We start from the raw sequence: 19,855 nt of genomic DNA on the forward strand, positions 1-19,855 counted from the left end.
AGAAGCGCCAGTACACTGTGCTCTAAGAACATGGTGTCCTAACCACATTTGTAGTTGTAGAAGCAAAAGTAAATTTTGTGTGCGTGTGCGCGTGCATGTGCGTTTCCATAAGCTGAAAGGAATTTTGTTGTTCTTGCCACACTCCAGTGGACAGTATCTCTTACGAACATGGCTGCAGCTGTCAGGAGATGTCGGTTTGAAGGTTTGTGCTGCTGTCTGTCAAATTGACCCGGTGTGTGCATTTAAATGCATGTGTGTGTGATATTGTGTAGAGTCCACAAAGCTGAAGTGCTCTCTGTGGGCTGTGAGAGGAGGGAGGATGAGCAACAGCAACTTCAAGAGGAAACACATGAGGGGAGAGGTGCAGCGGCGGGATGAAACTGAATTACCTTTGCAGCGAGAACACAAACCAATAACTTCTATTACATTTATTTAATATTTATGACAGGTTTCCAAAACAAGCAGGCGGTGATACTTGACACTGATGTTGAATGTGATACATCCTAACATGCTTTTCATTTATTTACACGTCTATGTTTTTTTGTTCTGTTTTTTTTTTTTTGATAAAGCGTTACCTGCAGCAGACATGTGACATGCTGCGAAAAACATCTTAGTGAGTTTTTGAAGGGTTATACATCCGTCCTACTGGAGAGCATCTATTCTCTTCACAGAACACCTGCAAGCCTTTGTAGAGTGACACATGTTTGTGTAAATCGCACTGATTCCGCCTTATGTCGCTTTCCATTCTAAGCCTGCACAATGCAGATCAGCAGTTCTCGTTTCATTTACATTTCAGGCACTGAGCTGACAATCTTTTCGAGTTAAGCTTCTGGGAGAGAAGAGTTAGATGCTCTTATTTTGTCAGCTGCTGTTTGACAAAATGTTGGAGTCACACTTATGAGATTACTCTTACAGAATAGGTAACTAATGGCCCTTAGTACTATTGCGAGTATCAATGTATCGTTACTGCTGAGTGCCCTTATGCAGCAGGCTCTGAATGTAATTAAACGCTGGCTAATCAGAAATGAATCAGACACTGGCTGAAGTCAATACTTGATTTCAGCATGTGAAAGCAAAAGTACAAACCTGCCCCAGCTCCATCTGTTCTGTTTATTTGGTGCTCTTAACAATCCTTTAGTAAAATGATAGTGATGCAACTTGCGTTGTGCAGCCACAAATGATATCATTTGAAATTTTACTGAATGTGTCTAACAGGTTCAGTGTGTCACTGGTTGGTTGCCATCTTTTTTGGTTGTTTTTATATTTAAGCGTAGATTGCATATTTTTTTTAATGTAAATCATGTTTTTGTATGTCTATGTTTCATTAAACTATTGCTCTAAAACTCCATTAAGACATTTTGAACTCCGGGAGTCAGTTTCCTCAATGAGGCTGAATAATAATTTGTTATTCTTGTAGTCTCTGTTTTTAACAATATAGGCTGTAAAAATGAAGCCATTATGGGAATGTCTTAAACATATCTGGTTTAAATATAACATGAGGTTGTACAGACGTCTCTGGGACTCTGCAGTTCCTTCGCTAGTTTAATTTCTTCATAAATACAACACAGTGTTGATGTTGTAAATTTTGGTTCCACATTAGAGTCAAATAGGAGGATAAATCAGCTATGCTTTTCTTTGTAGCTGACAAGTAACTAGCCTATGAGCGTTCACTGTCCCTTGGTTTCTTAGTCAGATCTACTTCCTGTCATCTTTGTTTGACATAATGGTAGTGATGGGCCTCAGTCACACAGGCTTAAAGCCCAGCTGGTGACCAACTGACCACTAGTTGCAATAGAAAATGTGTATTCCCCAACCAGTTGTGAAAGCTTGCTGTTGGTTGCTGTGAAATCGATTGCGAAAGCCATGTTCAGGGAGGCCTACATCAGGTCAGTGAGCGCCTGACAAACAACCAGTCACTAAAAAAAAGCATATTCCCAGACGGGTTGACAAGTGGTTGCTGGAGATTGCTGAAATTGGTTATACAGAAGGTGCTGCACCAAAAACGTCCCAGTGACTGGTTTGACTACTAACTGTGGTTTGTATGGTAGATGATAACTTGTCTGCAGATGCTCGCAAGCTTCCAAGTGAAACTTCAAAATATGCATTGGAAACCAGAAATGGAAATTATTTACTTTCAAAGTAAAAGTTGCCAACTGTCTTTTCTTTGAAGGCCATTTCTGGTTTGCATCACGCTTTTTCAAGTTTAGCAAGGGCTCAGAGGGTAACTGGCAAAAGTTTGCAGACAAGTCGGCGTCTTCAACATACAGCACAGGCGACGACAGTAATCTGCTTTCGACCAAAGTAAAGTCACAAGGAGGTTTCTGGTACAGCACACTCTTTGTGACCCTGGTCAGGAAATGCACTCATTATATGAAGCATAACGTGACACCATTGAAGAACTGCATGTAAGCTGAACAAAATTTAGTGGTTCTCATTTTAAGTCTGTCTTTTTAAGCAGTTTTGAGTACCAAAGCAGCAACTGAGATGATAGAGTCATGAGTCTCAGTGAAGTCACTCGAAAGAGACCCTGGAAAGAGAGAGAATTTTTAAGCTAAACAGAAGGAGAGCCACGGGGAGAGGGCACGCGTGGGTCTTATATAAAGCCCAGATGGTTCTAGGGAAGCACGTGATGGGGACATGGAAGGGTGGAGGGAAAGAGAGAGAGGAATCTGTCCATCTGACTGAGTGACCGAAGGGACCTGTGAGCCAACACCACAGGCTACAACACCTGGATGGAAAGATACAGATATTGGGGTCAGTCAAGGAAGCAAGGGGTGTCGTGAAAAACAAAAAGTTTTGCTTTTGCCCGGCGCAAACAGATGTGTGTGTGTGTGTGTGTGTGTGTGTGTGTGTGTGTGTGTGTGTGTGTGTGTGTGTGTGTGTGTGTGTGTGTGTGTGTGTGTGTGTGTGTGTGTGTGTGTGTGTGTGTGTGTATATAAAGTAGTTAAACCTTTTATTTTTTACTACAGATGAGCCTTAAGTCAGCTTCAGTAAGCCCAAGAATGATCTCCAAACACTATACATTTGCCTTATATGTTTTCTGATAAAGCACTTTTAAAGTGACGTATCTCAGTCTGCTCGTCCACATCTTCAAGCAAATGTTGTGTTTTCCACGTAGTGTTAGTCCAAGAAAAGCCAAGGGATCCAACAAAGCAGATGAAGGAGGCTTTACAGCATCTAAATGAGCAAACGAGTCTGGAAAATGTATGCTGTCAAAACCCAACATCTAAACATCTACATGTTAAGTGCTGTCAGATGGTTAATTTAGCTTTTGAGAGTTTAAGATGGTGACGTCTGACCTCAATATTTTGTGTTACTTTTGGGGGGGGGTTATATTCAAAATGATGAAAGTACACTATATAAAAGTTCAAGTTGCCCATTTAAAACTATAAATGCTCCCACAACTTTTATATGAATTGGTGAATTTGGATGGAAGGATGGATGGAGACTGCTGCAAAAGAAAGATGGTGCCTCATAATTATCCTGCTGTCTGATCGATGAGGACTATTCCCTGTGATTAAATAGTTGCCTGCTTTTTCTTCAGAGAGATTTTAGGTGTGACCTTTAATCTTGTCTTGATGATACTGTTGTGTTACTAAGCAACCAGTCGGGACTGGTTGCATGTTTCAGATAGCTGCAAATACTCTGAAATGTAATCCCCAGCATGTTGTCTTTATGCGCCTGGTCTCTCCTGTTTACAGCAAGTTAGCTAAGCTAAGCTACTGCTGGCTGTCCGTTTGCATATGGCATACGTTAGAGCAGTATCAGGTTTCTCATCTGACTGTGACCAAATAAGTGTGTTTCCCAAAAAAGGTCTGACCTAATTGGATATAAATTCATTCCAATGTATTTTATTGCTACAAGAATAATCAGGTTTTTCACAGTAAATTATGATTTTTGCGTTTTAAATGTATGAACTTTGCACTGACACAATGTCTGTTTTTCAAAAGATTCATGTCCACTGCTTGTTTTCAACTTCAAATTCACTGTGAGAGAGGGGTGTGTGTGTGTGTGTGTGTGTGTGTGTGTGTGTGTGTGTGTGTGTGTGTGTGTGTGTGTGTGTGTGTGTGTGTGTGTGTGTGTGTGTGTGCGTGCGTGCGTGCGTTTGCGTGCATGCGTGTGTGTGTGTGTGTGTACCTGTCTTAAAACATCAGGTTGAAGTTTTGAAGAGCTGACACCTAAGATTTAGGGGTCAGCACTATTCCTAGTGTTTTGTCTCTTGCTCGTGTTTGTCTGGTCTCGGACACACAGCGTGTCAACCTGTGTTCGTGTGCATGTGCCTGTGTGTATCTTCTAAAGGCCCACACCTGGCTTCTAATAGGGAAAGACATACAAGAGGCACAGCAAGAACACGCAGCTGTCTCGCATGTTTCTTTTCCTTCCAAAGTCAACTCCAGACGGAGATGTCATAATGTGCGACACGCTGCGCAGGCAGGCCCACCGCTGATGGTTTGCACTTGCACGCCGCTGTGGCCGTGGTTTTCACTGCGAACAGCTCCTCGCCCACGACACTTGTGTTTGCTGATCTTCCTGTGTCCCCCACCTGCAGCCTTTAGCCTAGCACAACGAAAGGTCAAGGATGCTAAGGGGGAAAAAAAAGATCGTTGTTTTGCTCTTCTACCATGCAAGCACAGCTAGACTCAAAGACAAACTACAGGGCTTTGGGGAAAATAGCACAGCTGTTTGTTTGTTTTGTGCGGTTGTTGCTGTTTTGTTTCTGACTTTAAAAAAAATTCTATTTGTAATTTTTCTGTTTATGAACAAGATGTCTCGCTGTATTCTGGAAGCATGAAGTGTGAGGCTGGTGGTTCTTTGTCTGTGCACCGTTATTTTTGTAATGTTAAAACCAAACATGCAAATCTAATAAATAATAATATATTTTTTTAAACTTTTATGGCACTGCAGAAGAATTACCAGTTTGCTGCTGCAACTGAGGGGGTGTGTTTTTATGACCAGTATTCCTCATTTTCGTCAGATTCAAAGCCAATCGCATTGAAAATACCAGGGTATTCATGCGACGAGTCTCAGAGAGCAGCCTCTGCCGCACATAGATAACACAGGCAGCCCAGATGAATGAATGGTGTCATCCATACAGCAGACTGCAAGAGCTTATAAGACATATATTTATATTGGCCAGAACCAGACTGCTGTATAAAAGCATCTTAAAACAAGAAAAATTCATTAAAAAAAAAGTGGCAAAGTAAATCCTAATGTAATAGTCCAACCAACCACCTTGCTTTTAACACAAAGGTAAAAATCTTAAATGTATGAAAATGAAATAATTATTCCAAATCTTTGCATGCTTTGTCAGGCCAGTATCTAAAAGAAAGTTTCCACTTATTTCACATTATGAATCTCATACAAATCTCTCAAAAAATTGTATTCATATATATACAGTACCAATCCCTCTACAATAATACAGAGCAAAGCGCAACGATCAGACGACTCACTGTGAGCAAGCCCTTGGCAACAGTGGGAAGGAAAAACTCCCTTTTAACAGGAAGAAACCTCCAGCAGAACCATACATAAATACAGAAATTTTACCTCTTGAAAACTATTAAAACAATTTTGCTGTCTTGTTGTACTTTACATAGATTTGTCTAACTGAATTACCAGAATGAAGGCAAATCTATGTAAAACCCCAAGACTTCGTAGATCGTAGCGAGGCAGGTGAAGGAATGTAACTCTGGCAGTGCTCAAATTTCACTAAAATAAAGTACATCCTAAATTAGCAGCATTTATTACACTGAATGAGCACAAGTACCTTGCTGTGCACCCACAGACCGACAGACAGACAGACACAGCTGAGGTTATAGAGGAGGTCAGGAGAGAACGACCATCTGATGCCAGCAGATGGAGGGATGCAGGGAGGGAGTGGAGGAAGAGAAGAAGCTGCAAATCAGGACGACATGACCGAAAGCTTATCGGCTGTTCTTAAGGCGCTGATTTCACTTCTCATCCTGTTTGCTCCAGCGCACCCACCTTATGTTTATGTTAAACTTTGCAGTAGATGAGATAGAAGCTTACAGAATATATTCAATGAGCGGGAGTGCAAACAGTGAATAATTAAACTCCACATGCACTCCAAGATGATTGCTAACAATACTTTCAATCCATTTGAATCCGATGGCCAAATAAGGTTAAAAAAAAGTAGAAAAAAGGGGCTCTTAGGATTCTTCTCTCTGTCATAGCATCCATTTCCCATTCATGCTTCTAAATGAGGTGGGGGTTTTTCCCTTTTGATTTTTCTTTGCCTGGTGCACTTGCCGGACCTGCTGCAGCAGCACTATCTCAGGAACACACTCGCTTCCTTGTCACCTGAAGTCACCTCTATCTTTCTGTGTGTCTTTGTTGTAGAACGGAGCAGTTCCAGGAGAGCCAGTGAAGAAGGATGAAAACTCCCGGAGAGGGAACTGGGGAAACCAGATTGAGTTTGTCCTCACCAGTGTGGGCTATGCTGTGGGCCTGGGCAATGTCTGGAGGTTTCCATACCTCTGCTACAGAAATGGAGGAGGTAAGCATTACAATGAAGACCTGAGCCCATTTTCTTTGCATTGACAAACTAAACTACAGTGTACCCGTGTTCATAATATGATACAGACACTGATTTTTATTAAACATCAGAAGCTGCATTTATTATAACTGTTGCAATTTTTCTAGTTTAAATTTTATTAAACATCAGAAGCTGCATTTATTATAACTGTTCTATTAATGAGATCCACAAACGAGTGGCAATCAGTGTAGTATTGATATCCTGCTCAGTTTGTTGCTCCAGCCTCATATTAATATTCAGTCTCCAGCCTGTATGGAGCCATCAGAAAGAGAGTAATTACATTACTTTGTACATTTGCTGCTCCTCAGCAGACTTCCACAGAGCCTGCCAATCAGAAAGTTAAAGTTAAAGTGGGTTTCAAGTCTAGAAAAAATATTTTCTTCCCCAGGCTAAACTGAGGGGCTGCATTCATTTATTTATTTATTTATTTTTGTACATTTAAAAGAAGCTTACTATGTATATATCATATATAACTTGTGTTTTGGAAGAATTAACTCTATTTAAAACAAAAGAAAGTAGAATTAGACTTGTGCACCTTTAGACTAGCTTCCCTCCCATACCTTCCTACCAGGTGTAATACTTCGATATCAGTTATGTACTATTGTTCTGTTTATCGACTTTTATAAACTGTTGATATTTTTAGAGGGAGTGTATTTCTCCTATATTGGCTCCTCATTGGCTCCCTGTTATTACAGGCTCAAAGTTAAAATCCTTCTCCTCACATTTAAGTACTTGAATATTTAATATCATATTTAAAGACCTCCATATTACCATATTATCCTAACGAAGCACTTTGCTCTCCGACTGCTGGGTTACTTGTGGTTCAGAGGATATTCAAAAGTAGAATGAGATTTCTTCCTGTTAAAAGGGGGTTCTTGCACATAATATAGGCATGCAGATAGACACAGTCTATAGGTCGAGAACTGAGAAAGTTCGGGTTTTCTCAGGGTTCTTTTTCTCTGTTTGTTTGTTGTATTGAGATTGTACTTTCCCCTTATATTCTCTACACTGTATATATGATCAGATACGTGTCAACTTAGAAATAATTCAGTCGCTCAGAGGCAATACCACTGTTATTCAATCATGTTTCCTATCATGGCAACTAGTGGGTGCTTTCAAACTTGTATTTTGGGTTGTAACCCTAGTGTAATAAGATACTAAGTATTTATCAGCTGCTGAAAAATCCTCTGTTTGAAACAAGATGGCTCCTCTCCCTTTAACATCCCCCTTCCTTTAACTTCCTAGGACCTGCGTCCACATATGTGGACATCACATTTTGGGTTGTCTAGACCAAAATACTAAATTTTGCTCTACAAGGGCCTGATATCCATTTACGAGCACGTTATACTGCCACTGTCCTATTGGAATTTAAAGCGAATGTCCTCATATGTGGATCTCATTTTTCTCAGAAACAAAAATCAGGTAAAAAAAAAAATCACGTAATTCTTTGTTTTTATATTCATCAGGTCCCAATCAGCCCAAATAGCAAAGAGAAATTAAAAATGCATGCAATGAAAGAGTTCATGTCTTAGGAGGTTAAACCTACTTTCTTCTAATTGGCTGCCCCTGTAACAGGGCTTAGAGGGGAGTCCAAAGTCTTCTGTTCTGACTCACGGAAACTACTTTTACATCATTATTCGAAGCGTTGTTTAAGTGTTGTTTAAAATGATAATCCAACGCTGTAATCGGATATACAGTTCCAAGAAAAAGTGTTTGAGTTCCAATTTGTTTTGCATATTAGCCACTCTTACATGTTTCAGATGATAAATGCTTTTTAATATTACACAAAGAGTAAATCCGGGTAAATACAAAATGCAGTTTTGGATTGATGATTTTATTTATTAAGGGAAAAAAAAACTTTCCAAACCTGTCTGGTCCTGTGTGAAAATGTAAATACCCCCCAAACCTAAGAACTAGTGTTTGTGTGTTGGTGATAACTGGGAATGAGTCTTTCACATCGCCGTGGAGAAATTTTGTCCCACTCTTTTTAGCAGAATGGTTTTATTTCACCAATATTACAGGGTTTTTGAGCATGAATGACCTGTTTAAGGTCATGACAAAGCAACTGTATTGGATTTAAGTCCAGACTTTCACTAGGCCACTCCATTTCATTTGGGGTTTTTTAGCCATTCGGAGGTGGTTCGGTTTACTGTCCTGCTGCATAACCCAAGTGTGCAGGAGCTTCAGTGAACAGACTGATGGTTGGATATTCCTCTTCAGGATTTTTTGGTAGAGAGTAAAATTCATTGTTCCATCAGTTATGGAAAGTTATCCAAGTCCTGAAGCAGCAAAGTAGCTTCAGACCATCACACTACCACCACCGTGTTTGACTGTTGGTATGATGTTCTTTATATGAAATGCTGGGTTAGTTTTCAACAGAATACTTTCTCACAAGTCTTGGGGAACAGTAAAACATTTTTTGTTTGGTTTTTTTAGCTAATCTGAGGGTAGTTTTCTCTTGGGACGTCTCCCATGGATGCCATTTTTGCCGAGTCTCTTTTTTACTTTTGAATCATGAGCACTGGCCTTACCTGAGGCACGTGAGGCCTGCAGTTTTATAGATGTTGGTCTGGGTTCTTTTGTGACCTCCTGAAGGAGTTATCTGTGTACTTTCACCGTAATTTTGGTAGGGCTGCCTCTACTGGGAAGGTCCACCACAAAGTTTTCTCCATTTGTGGATATTGGCTCACTGTGGTTCACTGAAGTACCACATCTTCAGAAATTCCTTTGTAACCCTTTCCATACTGGAAGATGTCAATGACTATATTTCTTAGCTTTGGGATGATGTGTTGCTTTTTGATATCTTTTACCTTGCTTCACTTTGTCAGACAGGTTCTGTTTAAGTGATTTCTTGATTCAGCAGGTCTGCCAATTATCAGGCTTTGGTGTGGCTAGTGAAATTGAACTTAACTTTCCAAACAAATGTGATTAATCACAGTTAATTCATGATTAACAAGGGGGGAAGGTAATTACTTTTTCACATAGGGCCAGGTGGTTTGGATAGTTTTTTTCCCTCTTAATAAATGAAATCAATATTTAAAAGCTGCATTTTATTTTATATATCATATATGCACAAAAAAGGAGAAATCTGGAAGGGGGAAAATACTTTTCCACGGCACTGAATATGTGCCAGTAAAAAGGAAAAGAATAAAAGGTCTTTAACAGTTAAACTGGGGTTAAAATCTCAAAAAAAGGAAATTTAGCAGGTATGATTACTTATTTGTGCTAACATTATTAGCAAGTTCTTTTATTCTGTGTATTTGTTTGAGATATAAAATCAGATCATTGTGCAGGCCGGATGTTTCAAACATATTTCATAGACCTATACTCGGCGCAGCTGTCTTTTTTCCACAATAGCTCACACATTATGTGCTCAACTTCAATGCAAAACATCTTTTTAGGCATAAAGGTTTGCAGTTATTGTTTGTTGGGCTGTGATTGCTGTCAAAATATGTCTGAGCACATAGAACAGATCCAGGTGCTGCTGCCGTTATGCTGCTTTCATAATATAGCTACCGTATTCAGTGCGTAAGAACATCATGACAGCAAAATAAGCTCTTTTGTCAGTATTTTTGCTCCCTACTCTGATGCATCCTAAAAGCTGTGGATTAAACATTAAACAGCCTAAATTGTGTTTTAAATACCTTGCATCTTCCTTTGAAAACATGCACAAGAATTGTACCAACGTGTAGTGAAAAGCAGCAATGTTGGTCCAGTTCTCCTCACTCAGTGCTTAATTTCCTTGGCATGACCCCAGCTGCAGATAATAAGCCTACAGTGCAAATATTTGGATTTGTGTCATGCATGCAGGAGCCTTGCGTTCCTGCGCAAGGACTTTCTATATGCAGGCTATGCGTTAGCTCAACACACAGCTGCAGATACTGCAGCAGTGACAGTTCACTTCATCAGCAGTGAAAAGGTTTGGACGGAATCAGCTGGTTGCACCAACATAGTTCACATGTGGAGTATCTTATGAAAACATACTAGCGCGTGCACACACGCATAGATGACCGTCTGGTTTTTGGTCCAGTCTGAACCACCAGAGAGTTGCTGCACTGCTGAACAGACTCTTCTGGACATTTAGTGACCTCTCTGCTCACTCTGGGGAGGTTATATAACAGATGAAATTCATGGGCTTTTTTTTTTTTTTTTTTAATTGCAGGTTCAGTTATAATTTTGTATACTATATTACTGGCATGGGTCCAATTCATGTAAGACTTGATTTGGTTAAGTGTTAAATTGCACATCATTGCTTACACGTAAGTATTTTAAACCGTATAATAGCACAGCATGTTTTTAATGACAACATGTGGTCCATTGTACCTCTCTGGCTTGTAGCTGGAGAGCCTACCTATGTAGAATACTTATAGACTACATCTGCCGGCTTATATAATGTGCCTGATTTCTTTTGTCTGCTGGTGTCTGTGGACTTGGCATCTCTGCAGTAATTATGCTCATCTGGCTCCATGGTAGTTATTATCTTTGTCAGGTAACAGAATAGGAGGCAGCTGACTTTTGTTTGCCTTGTAGGTTTGGATATTTTTGTCACGACTAACACAAAAAGTGTTCTCAGACCATGCATCTAGCTGTTTAAGAGTTTGCTGGTAACAAAACACTGAATAGGGCACCATTTATATCAAAGGGGACGAGTTATGCTTGACTTCATTTTCTGTCATATAACTTAATAACGTTGGACACTCATATTAAACAAGGCCAAATTTACAATAATGAGGTCAGTTCAGACTTTTGAGTAGACTCACTAAACACTCAATTTCAGTTTTGTTTTGTTTTTTTCTACTTTTGGCTCCGAGTGATTTCATATAGAGGGGATATAATAATATTGTCTATTATTGTCAGCATACAGCTCTGGCTGTAAGCACACAAGGCCCATCCAGCTGCTGTACAAACCTTCTGTTTTTGAGGAGCATCCAATCAGAAGACAGTTGGCTTTGACAGAGTTAAAACAGCTTGTTCCAGACAGTGGACCAAATAAGGCCACCAAGGCCCAACAGTAGATGATTCACATTTAAATTGGGATTCATACTAAGCTACTCTAGCAAAATCCAAGAATAAAAATATAAAGCTGGAAACAAATATGACGTGTCCCTTTAAATCAATGTGTTCGGGTATCCTTCCCAGTCTTTCTGGACCAGAGAAATTGACTTCCTTGTTAACTTTCTCCTCCAGGTGCCTTCATGCTGCCGTACTTCATCATGCTTGTGTTCTGTGGCATTCCACTCTTCTTCCTCGAGCTCTCCTTTGGTCAGTTTGCCAGCTTGGGCTGTTTGGGGGTTTGGAAGATCAGCCCCATGTTTAAAGGTATGCGTGTGTATGTCTTTGTGTGAATATTGATTTTATTGTTTATATGAAAATTTAATTAGGCAGCAGTAGTTACATCCACTTCACATTTCAGTTTCTAATGTACTCTACCTGGTTATCTTTTTCTCTCCATCCTGTCCAACCTTCAGGCGTGGGCTACGGCATGATGGTGGTGTCCACCTACATTGGGATATACTACAATGTGGTTATTTGCATTGCCTTCTACTACTTTTTCTTGTCCATGACAAACCTGCTTCCATGGACTTACTGCAACAACCCCTGGAACACGCCAGACTGCAGCGGTGTCGTTGGCAGCGGACACCAGTTCAACGCTAGCCTGGCAAATGCTACCAGTAGCCTGGTAGCTGGGGTGTCTGAGGTAGTGAACCGGACCAAGAGGACCAGCCCAAGCGAGGAATACTGGAAGTAAGAACAGGAAGTATATGATGCACTTAGGCTGACACCAAAAATGCAGTTAAACCAAAAGTTTCTCTCTGCGAAGTAGTACTATATATAAAATAAATCAGGAATGCTTGCTCATGCAATGATTGAGTTTTGTAATGCACTTTGTTTTGCCGACTTATACCAGTAACCTCTTTGGACTTGGTTGTGTAGGCCTATCATTCTTAACAGAGGTCGAAATTGACTCGGACCTATCAGATAAGCTTGCCTCAAAGAGGCCTCATGTTTGCAGAAAGTATTCAAATATTTGGACTAGATCTGACTGGACTGGCAGAAGTTTCTGTACAGTGTTGGGTCTGCATCATGTCAGCTGACATGCAGGGTGTTTACTATACTCCTGCGCACTCTGTTGTCCAGCACAGCCACAAAAATCTGCATAAAGTAGGAGATCTTTAAGCGGATATCCAGGTACATCTACTGTTAAGTTCAGGCTTTGCTATGTTATTTAAAAGTGAGAGTGGTGTATATGCATCAATTATCAGGGATGTGACAATGCTAGAAATTTGATGGTTTGCATTGTAGAGTGTGCATAAACCATAAGGTGAGTCGCTGGCTTCTGGAAATTGCATTTTGTCTGAACTTTAGCGTTTTGACTCTTACTATGTTAGGGCCATACCGTACTTCACAGCAGGCACCCTATAGTGACTGACCTGACACTCCAGGCACTACAGATTTTGGCACTTCCGCATTGGCTTCAGTTTTCACCCTCGCATTTTGTTGCACAGGGAGCAAAAGTGTAAGAGAAATATCATGATTCTCTTTACTAAAGCTGAGGCAGACCTGTCCTACACCTGCCACTGCCATTCCACATATTGTTATTGTACAGGATCTCCAGTGCTTGCAGAAATCTCCAATAACATTGGTACTTTCAGTAGCATAGCACTGTCAACTTCTTTGGAATTTTATCATCATTTTTGTGCCAGTGTAGCAGTTCCTGTGGCATTCGCATCACTTAACATCCATAATTAGTAGCATTAATATAGACCATCAAAGTGGAAGTCAGAGTGTTATGATCTGCTGCCTCTTATTCAAATGTGTTGCAGAAGGAGCAGCCCTGTGTAACTGCACTCTCTGATGCTTTTCTTAGCATTTTAATGACAGAGGGTACATATGATTATGTAATGTGGGGCTGCTCAGCTTGTCGGTACAGACTACCTGTTCATTACTAATTAAAATAACACATAGACTATTTCAGATTGATGGATGTGTTTGATCACAAGATACAAGGTTTTTGTGGCTCTGCTTAAAGTTTTCTATTATCTATGTGCTGAAGACTGTTGATAGAGTGCAAAGCTGGGCCTTTTTTCTCTTTCAGAGTTTTCTTCTCTTGCACAACTTTAGTCAGACGTGTAAATGTAAAGTATTTAAAGCACCTGAAACCTTCTCTGTCTGTCTGTCTATCAGACACTATGTGTTGAACATCTCTGATGATATTGGGAACTTTGGAGAGGTCCGTCTCCCTATCCTGGGATGCCTGGCTGTATCCTGGTCTGTCGTCTTCCTCTGTCTCATCAGGGGCGTTAAATCATCTGGAAAGGTGAGCCTAGAGCACACACACATGCACACACGCACCCTGGCTTGACGGCATTTTAAGGCGCTTGTGTATAGGATGATTTTAACAGCTTGTGTGATTATCTGTGTGTGTTCAGGTGGTGTACTTCACAGCCACATTCCCCTATGTCGTTCTGACTATCCTCTTCATCCGTGGCATCACCCTGGATGGAGCCATCAATGGCATCAAGTACTACCTGACTCCACAATGGCAGAAAGTCCTTGATGCAAAGGTATGCACTTCCATTAGCAGGTAGATGAATGAGATGCGCTTGATATAGAAATGTTTCTGAACTGGGTTTTTCCCCCCATCATTGTACTGCCTCTGACGGTTTGTGGGTTTGTTTGTGTAGGTGTGGGGAGATGCTGCCTCACAGATCTTCTACTCCTTGGGTTGTGCCTGGGGTGGTCTCATTACCATGGCTTCATATAACAAGTTCCACAACAACTGTTTCAGGTTGGTAAAGACGATGAGTAAACTCATTATAAGCTATGCTTTAAAGGAAAAAGAATACACATTCAGGGCCAGGCGATGATGAGTTACTAAGCAAGAAATTAGGAGGAAAAGACTTTGCTTTGTCTAAAGGGAGTAAAATCCAACTGCCAGCACCTTAAAAGCACACCTATAAAAACATTAACACAGTATAGGTTTGGTTTTGTTATTGTGGTGAGTGCTGTGCTGAGTGTAACTCGCTCTGGAAAAAAATCCTGACCTTATTTGAGTTTATGCATCAGATGAGCTAATGAGTGAGAGCAAGAGTTAAGGAGCAACTATGAGCAGTGGGGTAAAATAGTCATTCGCAAAAAGAGAAGCTGAGGTAAGTGGGCACAGAGATAAACGCTCTTTTGGACTCGTGTTAGGAGGCTGGTTGCCATGTGCTTGAACACCAGGGGAGCGTGCAAGAAGCCAAAGAGAAGGTGAAGATGGAGGAAAAAGGACAGAGAAGGAGATAAGGAGGGAAAAAGATGTCATTTACTCTCCTGAGCTTGTCCACACATGCTGATGGAGTGAGGGTGTCGGGGGAGGGCGCTAAGGAGAGAAGCTAAAGATATAATGTGTTCCTCTGCCAGAAGCTTGAAGTTGTGCTATCAGTGCACACAGCTGCACGGCAACTTAATCAGCTTGTGTTCTGCAGCTCCATCCCTGGTGGAGATGCTTTTTGCACTCCTGTAACACCACCAGTTGGTGTGCATGCAGAAGTGCAGATAGAGTGGGACCGAGCAGAATCCGTATGTGTGGGGAAACGGACTGGCATCAAAGTGATCAAAGACATCCTCTGTGGTAACCCTAAACAGGAAATGTGAGAAAAGAAAGCAGTGTGGAAACACAGTATTCCCTTGTTTAGATCTGAACACGGTCAAAGTCCGAGTCTGTGTCGGAGGGAGAGAAGATGAAAAGGTGTTTCCCGGGCAACAGTCAATGTCAAAAAAAGAGCAGAAAAACAGCACTAGTGTAAACAGAGTAAATGAGCTTTACAACACTATCTTGACTCATACATCGTGCCTATTAAGACTAATGAAGCCATCTTCTATATTAATTCACGGTTTTATTAAACATTGACATTTCAGCAGACTGTTGAGTAGATCGAGATCAGCTGATCCCGTTTGTTTTCTCTTAACCATTTAAAATGTGTTCGGTATGTATTCATATAATTGGTTTTGTTCTTTGTTCCTTTCAACATACAGAGACAGCATCATCATCAGTATAACCAACTGTGCCACCAGCGTTTATGCTGGCTTTGTCATTTTCTCCATCCTGGGCTTCATGGCACACCACCTCAACGTCCCCGTGTCAGAGGTGGCTGACCACGGCCCGGGGCTGGCCTTTGTGGCCTACCCAGAAGCCCTCACTCTGCTTCCAATCTCGCCGCTGTGGTCGCTGCTTTTCTTCTTCATGCTCATCCTTCTGGGACTGGGAACTCAGGTGAGAGCAAGAAACTGCAGCGTCACACACCGCTCGAAGATTTCATTATGAACTGTGTGAAATTCATTTCTTAATTAAGCTTAGTAGTCAGTATAAGTAATTAATATGCATTGACCTTGTGGATATAATAAATTAAACATCACACTAAATGTGTATGGAGACAGACATATAGATAGGTGACTGTATATGTGCAGTCATTAGTATAGATTGTTTTATCTTTTCAGCTGGAGCGGTCTACCAAATTCCAGTTTACCTTCAAACAACAAAACAATGTGCAAATGCTGTCTTTAATCCTTGTTTGTTGCATGCTGAGTGAACCTACAGTGCATGCTGATACTGTAAACAGACCAAATGAACTCACTGGAATGAGAACTGACTGGAATTGTTTGCGTGGGGAACTCAGGATTAGATCTGATCTGGATCTGCTGATGTGTAATGCTAAAAATCTTACAAGTCATTTACAGTCAACAGTAAGTCTGCCTGTGTGCCACATGTTTTTCATCGCTGACTCAGGGAGACTATAGGTGCTGTTTGTAGGTATAACTTAGATGTGATGTTTGAACTAGTATGCTATATTTTTGAATTGATTGTGGACCCATAGCTACAAAATGATATTCCTCCTAAAACGAGATGGTGAACATTATGTCCCACTAAATAATAGTGTTTGAATTTAATAGACGTAACCTCTCATAACCCTGATTCCAAGTTTGGACTTGCTAAACTGCTAAATATTTCAAATAAAGGAGTGGCATGCTCTGTGGTCTTCTGCTGCTGACCATTTGCATCTCATTGAAATGATAAATTTAGGTGAAACTGGGAAATTTGTATCTGCAAAGATGTATTTGGTGCCAGCCAAACAAAACTATCGAGTGGAAAGAAACTGAAATGGAGTGTTTCAGAAGTAAAGATGGGCGTTCACCCTCCTTAACATTTCTCAATCTAAAGTTAATCAGTGACCATGGCATCAGTGCTATTAATGCTAAAGGATATATTCAGGTTTGGAGCAACATATGCTGCTATCCAGGGGACATCTGTGGCAGGGAAGGGCTTGTTTATTTCATCAAGATAACATGCACAGCACATATTACAGTGCAGATCTGAACTGTTAAGCTGCTGAAATCTTATATTAAGCAATACACTCAACAGCCGCTTTGTTAGGTACACCAACTGCTCGTTAACACAATTGTTTAATCAGCCAATCACATGGCACCATTTAGGCACAAGCACATGGTCAAGACAACTTGCTGACATTCAAACCAAGCATTCGAATACAAAAGAAAGGCCATTTAAATTACTTTAAATGTGGCAGAGCTGTTAGCCAGATAGGCTGGTTTGAGTATTACAGAAACTGGAGATCTGCTAGGATTTTCCAGCACAAGCATCTCTGCAAAGGATGGTCCATAAAAAAGAAAATATCCAGTAAGCAGCAGCTTTCTGGGCAAAAATCCCTTGTTTGATGTCAGAGGAGATTGGGCAGATTCAACCTGATAGAAAGGCAACAGTAACTAAAATAACTACTCATAACAACCATGGTATGCAGAAGAGCATCTCTAAATAGCCAACACATTGAAGCAGATGAGCTCCAGCACATTGGCAAACACAGAATTGGAAAAATGGTCTCATTCAGTCGGTAGTGTCACAATTTGGTATAAACAAGATGAAGGCACGGATCCATCCTGACAGTGTTTCAGGCTGCTGGTGGTGCTGTAATGGTATGGGGGATATCTTCTACACACACTTTGGACATTTGGTACCAACTGAGCATTGTTTAAATGCAACAGCCTACAGTAGTATCATTGCTAACAATGTCCATCCCTTTATAGCCACAGTGGTCCCATCAATGTGGCTGTAGTCAGCTTACAGTTAGTTTCTTAAACATGACATTGAGTCCACTTCACCTCCACTGAGTATTTCCTTGTTGAATCTGTGCCATGAAAAATGTAGTTGGTTGTGAAGGGAAAAGGGGGTCAAACCTGATACTTACCAGATTAAAGGTCTGCGTAATAATGTGGCCACTGGGTGTAGAACAGGAAAACATTTGGCTGTAGAAATTGCCCCCTCAGTTTCCAAAAACATTTGAGTGTTAACAAAAGATAATGCAACACATGCTGGTAAACATGCTTTGTGTGTGTGTGTTTATGTGTATGTGTGTGTACTTGACTTTTTCAGAATCAGGGTTGTAGTACTATTCTAACCATTTAGCCAGTATGAATAAAAGGTGTTTTATTCTCAGACATTTATTAGAGTTTCTGCGTATTTTTGGTAAAATATGTAGACATTATGCTACAGAGGTGGATTTTTACTTCCATATAGTGAATATTTACAGATCAAATTCACAGTACAGTGGATATATATGTGGCTGCTCTTAAGGAATGCTGTAATAAACCAATTGTATTCAATTAAAAATACATTTAAATACACAGGACAATGAAAGTGAGGAATTTTTATCCTCACAATCACTCAACAATGGATAATCCCTTTGGTCAAGATTCCTTTTGGTCTATCGTTATGTAAGCAGAAGTTTGATCAAGAATTCATCTCCTGTCAAATCTTTTTCCCTGTTCGTGTAGTTCTGTCTGCTGGAGACCTTAGTGACGGCCATCGTCGATGAAATTGGTACAGACTGGATCATCAAGAACAAGACCGTAGTCACGCTGTCAGTGGCCATAGCTGGTTTTCTACTGGGAGTGCCGCTAACGACACAGGTACAAACATGTGGCGAGCACATCCTTAAACACAATCACTCTCTCACTGGGCTGAAGTTTTTGACTCATTCTTTGTGTGTGTGTGCGCAGGCAGGAATCTATTGGCTTTTACTGATGGACAACTATGCTGCCAGTTTCTCTTTGGTCATCATCTCATGCATCATGTGCATCTGCATCATGTATATTTACGGTAAGGAGGGAAAAAAAGAGAACATGGTGCACTTTCTAAGTGTGGTAGTTCAATTTTTACAAATATGTAATCACATTAAGTGAGCACAAACTGAAACACACCGAAATAAGTGTTCAAGCTGATCTCAGATATACGACCAACAGTGGGGTGTCATTCAGAATATGAACAGGAGAGATAATGATACCACAGTGGACCAAACCCACAATGAAACCTGGTACTAGGTCTTGTGCATTTTGCCTACCTTTTGGACACCTGCACTGATTAATAACAACAATAATAATAATAATGGACTGGATTTATAGAGCGCTTTTCGAGGCCCTCAAAGCGCTTTACAATTCCACTATTCATTCACTCTCACATTCACACACTGGTGGAGGCAAGCTACAGTTGTAGCCACAGCTGCCCTGGGGCAGACTGACAGAAGCGAGGCTGCCATATCGCGCCATCGGCCCCTCTGGCCAAGTAGGCAGCAGGTGAAGTGTCTTGCCCAAGGACACAACGACCAAGACAGACAGAGCAGGGGATCGAACCGGCAACCTTCCGGTTACAAGATGAGCTTCTCAACCCCCTGAACCATGGTCACCCTGATTCAACTCAACACTGGCCACGGGTCACTCCATCCAAGTATCACTCCATCCTTTATAGATGGCTGTGGTCTCCATCTTTGTGTAGAAGGGGGTCATGGTTCAGTATGAACCCAAATACACCAAAGGGCTTTGAAAGAACTCCTTAAACAACTAATTCAACAGTTACCTGACCTCTACCCAAATGACTCACCATTTATAGACAGTATCAAAGACGGACGTGGTCACTGTGATGTCATCCAGTGGTTTTGGACTCCATAGTTTGAAGCGCTAAGTTAACAGACCTAATAAAAACTAGAATACCACTTACCACAGCGAGTCATATTAGTCACATAATCCAGTACAAGTAATCAAAGTTGATGATGATGATGAATGTTGGGTTTTTGTTCCTTTGCAGGCCACAGGAACTACTTCAAAGATGTAGAGATGATGCTGGGCTTTCCTCCTCCTCTCTTCTTCAAAGTCTGCTGGAGATTCATCTCGCCTGTGATTATCTCTGTAAGCGAACACACACAAGCACACTGATCTAAGACCAGACGTAGTGACGAAATAGCTTGCCAATATTTT

General features: G+C 40.9%; 1 protein-coding gene across 2 annotated transcripts in view; it reads left to right on the forward strand.

The window, feature by feature from the left end:
• slc6a9 (solute carrier family 6 member 9) overlaps window positions 1–19,855 on the forward strand; it is an 81,854-nt gene that overhangs the window by 54,570 nt on the left and 7,429 nt on the right. For both annotated transcript variants that reach the window (XM_031730720.2, XM_039602206.1), the window contains 10 exons: window positions 6,358–6,514; window positions 11,741–11,872; window positions 12,022–12,298; window positions 13,739–13,871; window positions 13,984–14,118; window positions 14,239–14,342; window positions 15,572–15,809; window positions 18,380–18,514; window positions 18,605–18,704; window positions 19,686–19,786. In XM_031730720.2, coding sequence (XP_031586580.2) covers window positions 6,358–6,514; window positions 11,741–11,872; window positions 12,022–12,298; window positions 13,739–13,871; window positions 13,984–14,118; window positions 14,239–14,342; window positions 15,572–15,809; window positions 18,380–18,514; window positions 18,605–18,704; window positions 19,686–19,786 — 1,512 coding nt within the window. The remainder of the gene's footprint in view (window positions 1–6,357; window positions 6,515–11,740; window positions 11,873–12,021; window positions 12,299–13,738; window positions 13,872–13,983; window positions 14,119–14,238; window positions 14,343–15,571; window positions 15,810–18,379; window positions 18,515–18,604; window positions 18,705–19,685; window positions 19,787–19,855) is intronic.

The sequence above is a fragment of the Oreochromis aureus genome, linkage group 18, assembly GCF_013358895.1.
Source record: "Oreochromis aureus strain Israel breed Guangdong linkage group 18, ZZ_aureus, whole genome shotgun sequence".
In the NCBI taxonomy this organism is placed as follows: domain Eukaryota; kingdom Metazoa; phylum Chordata; class Actinopteri; order Cichliformes; family Cichlidae; genus Oreochromis; species Oreochromis aureus.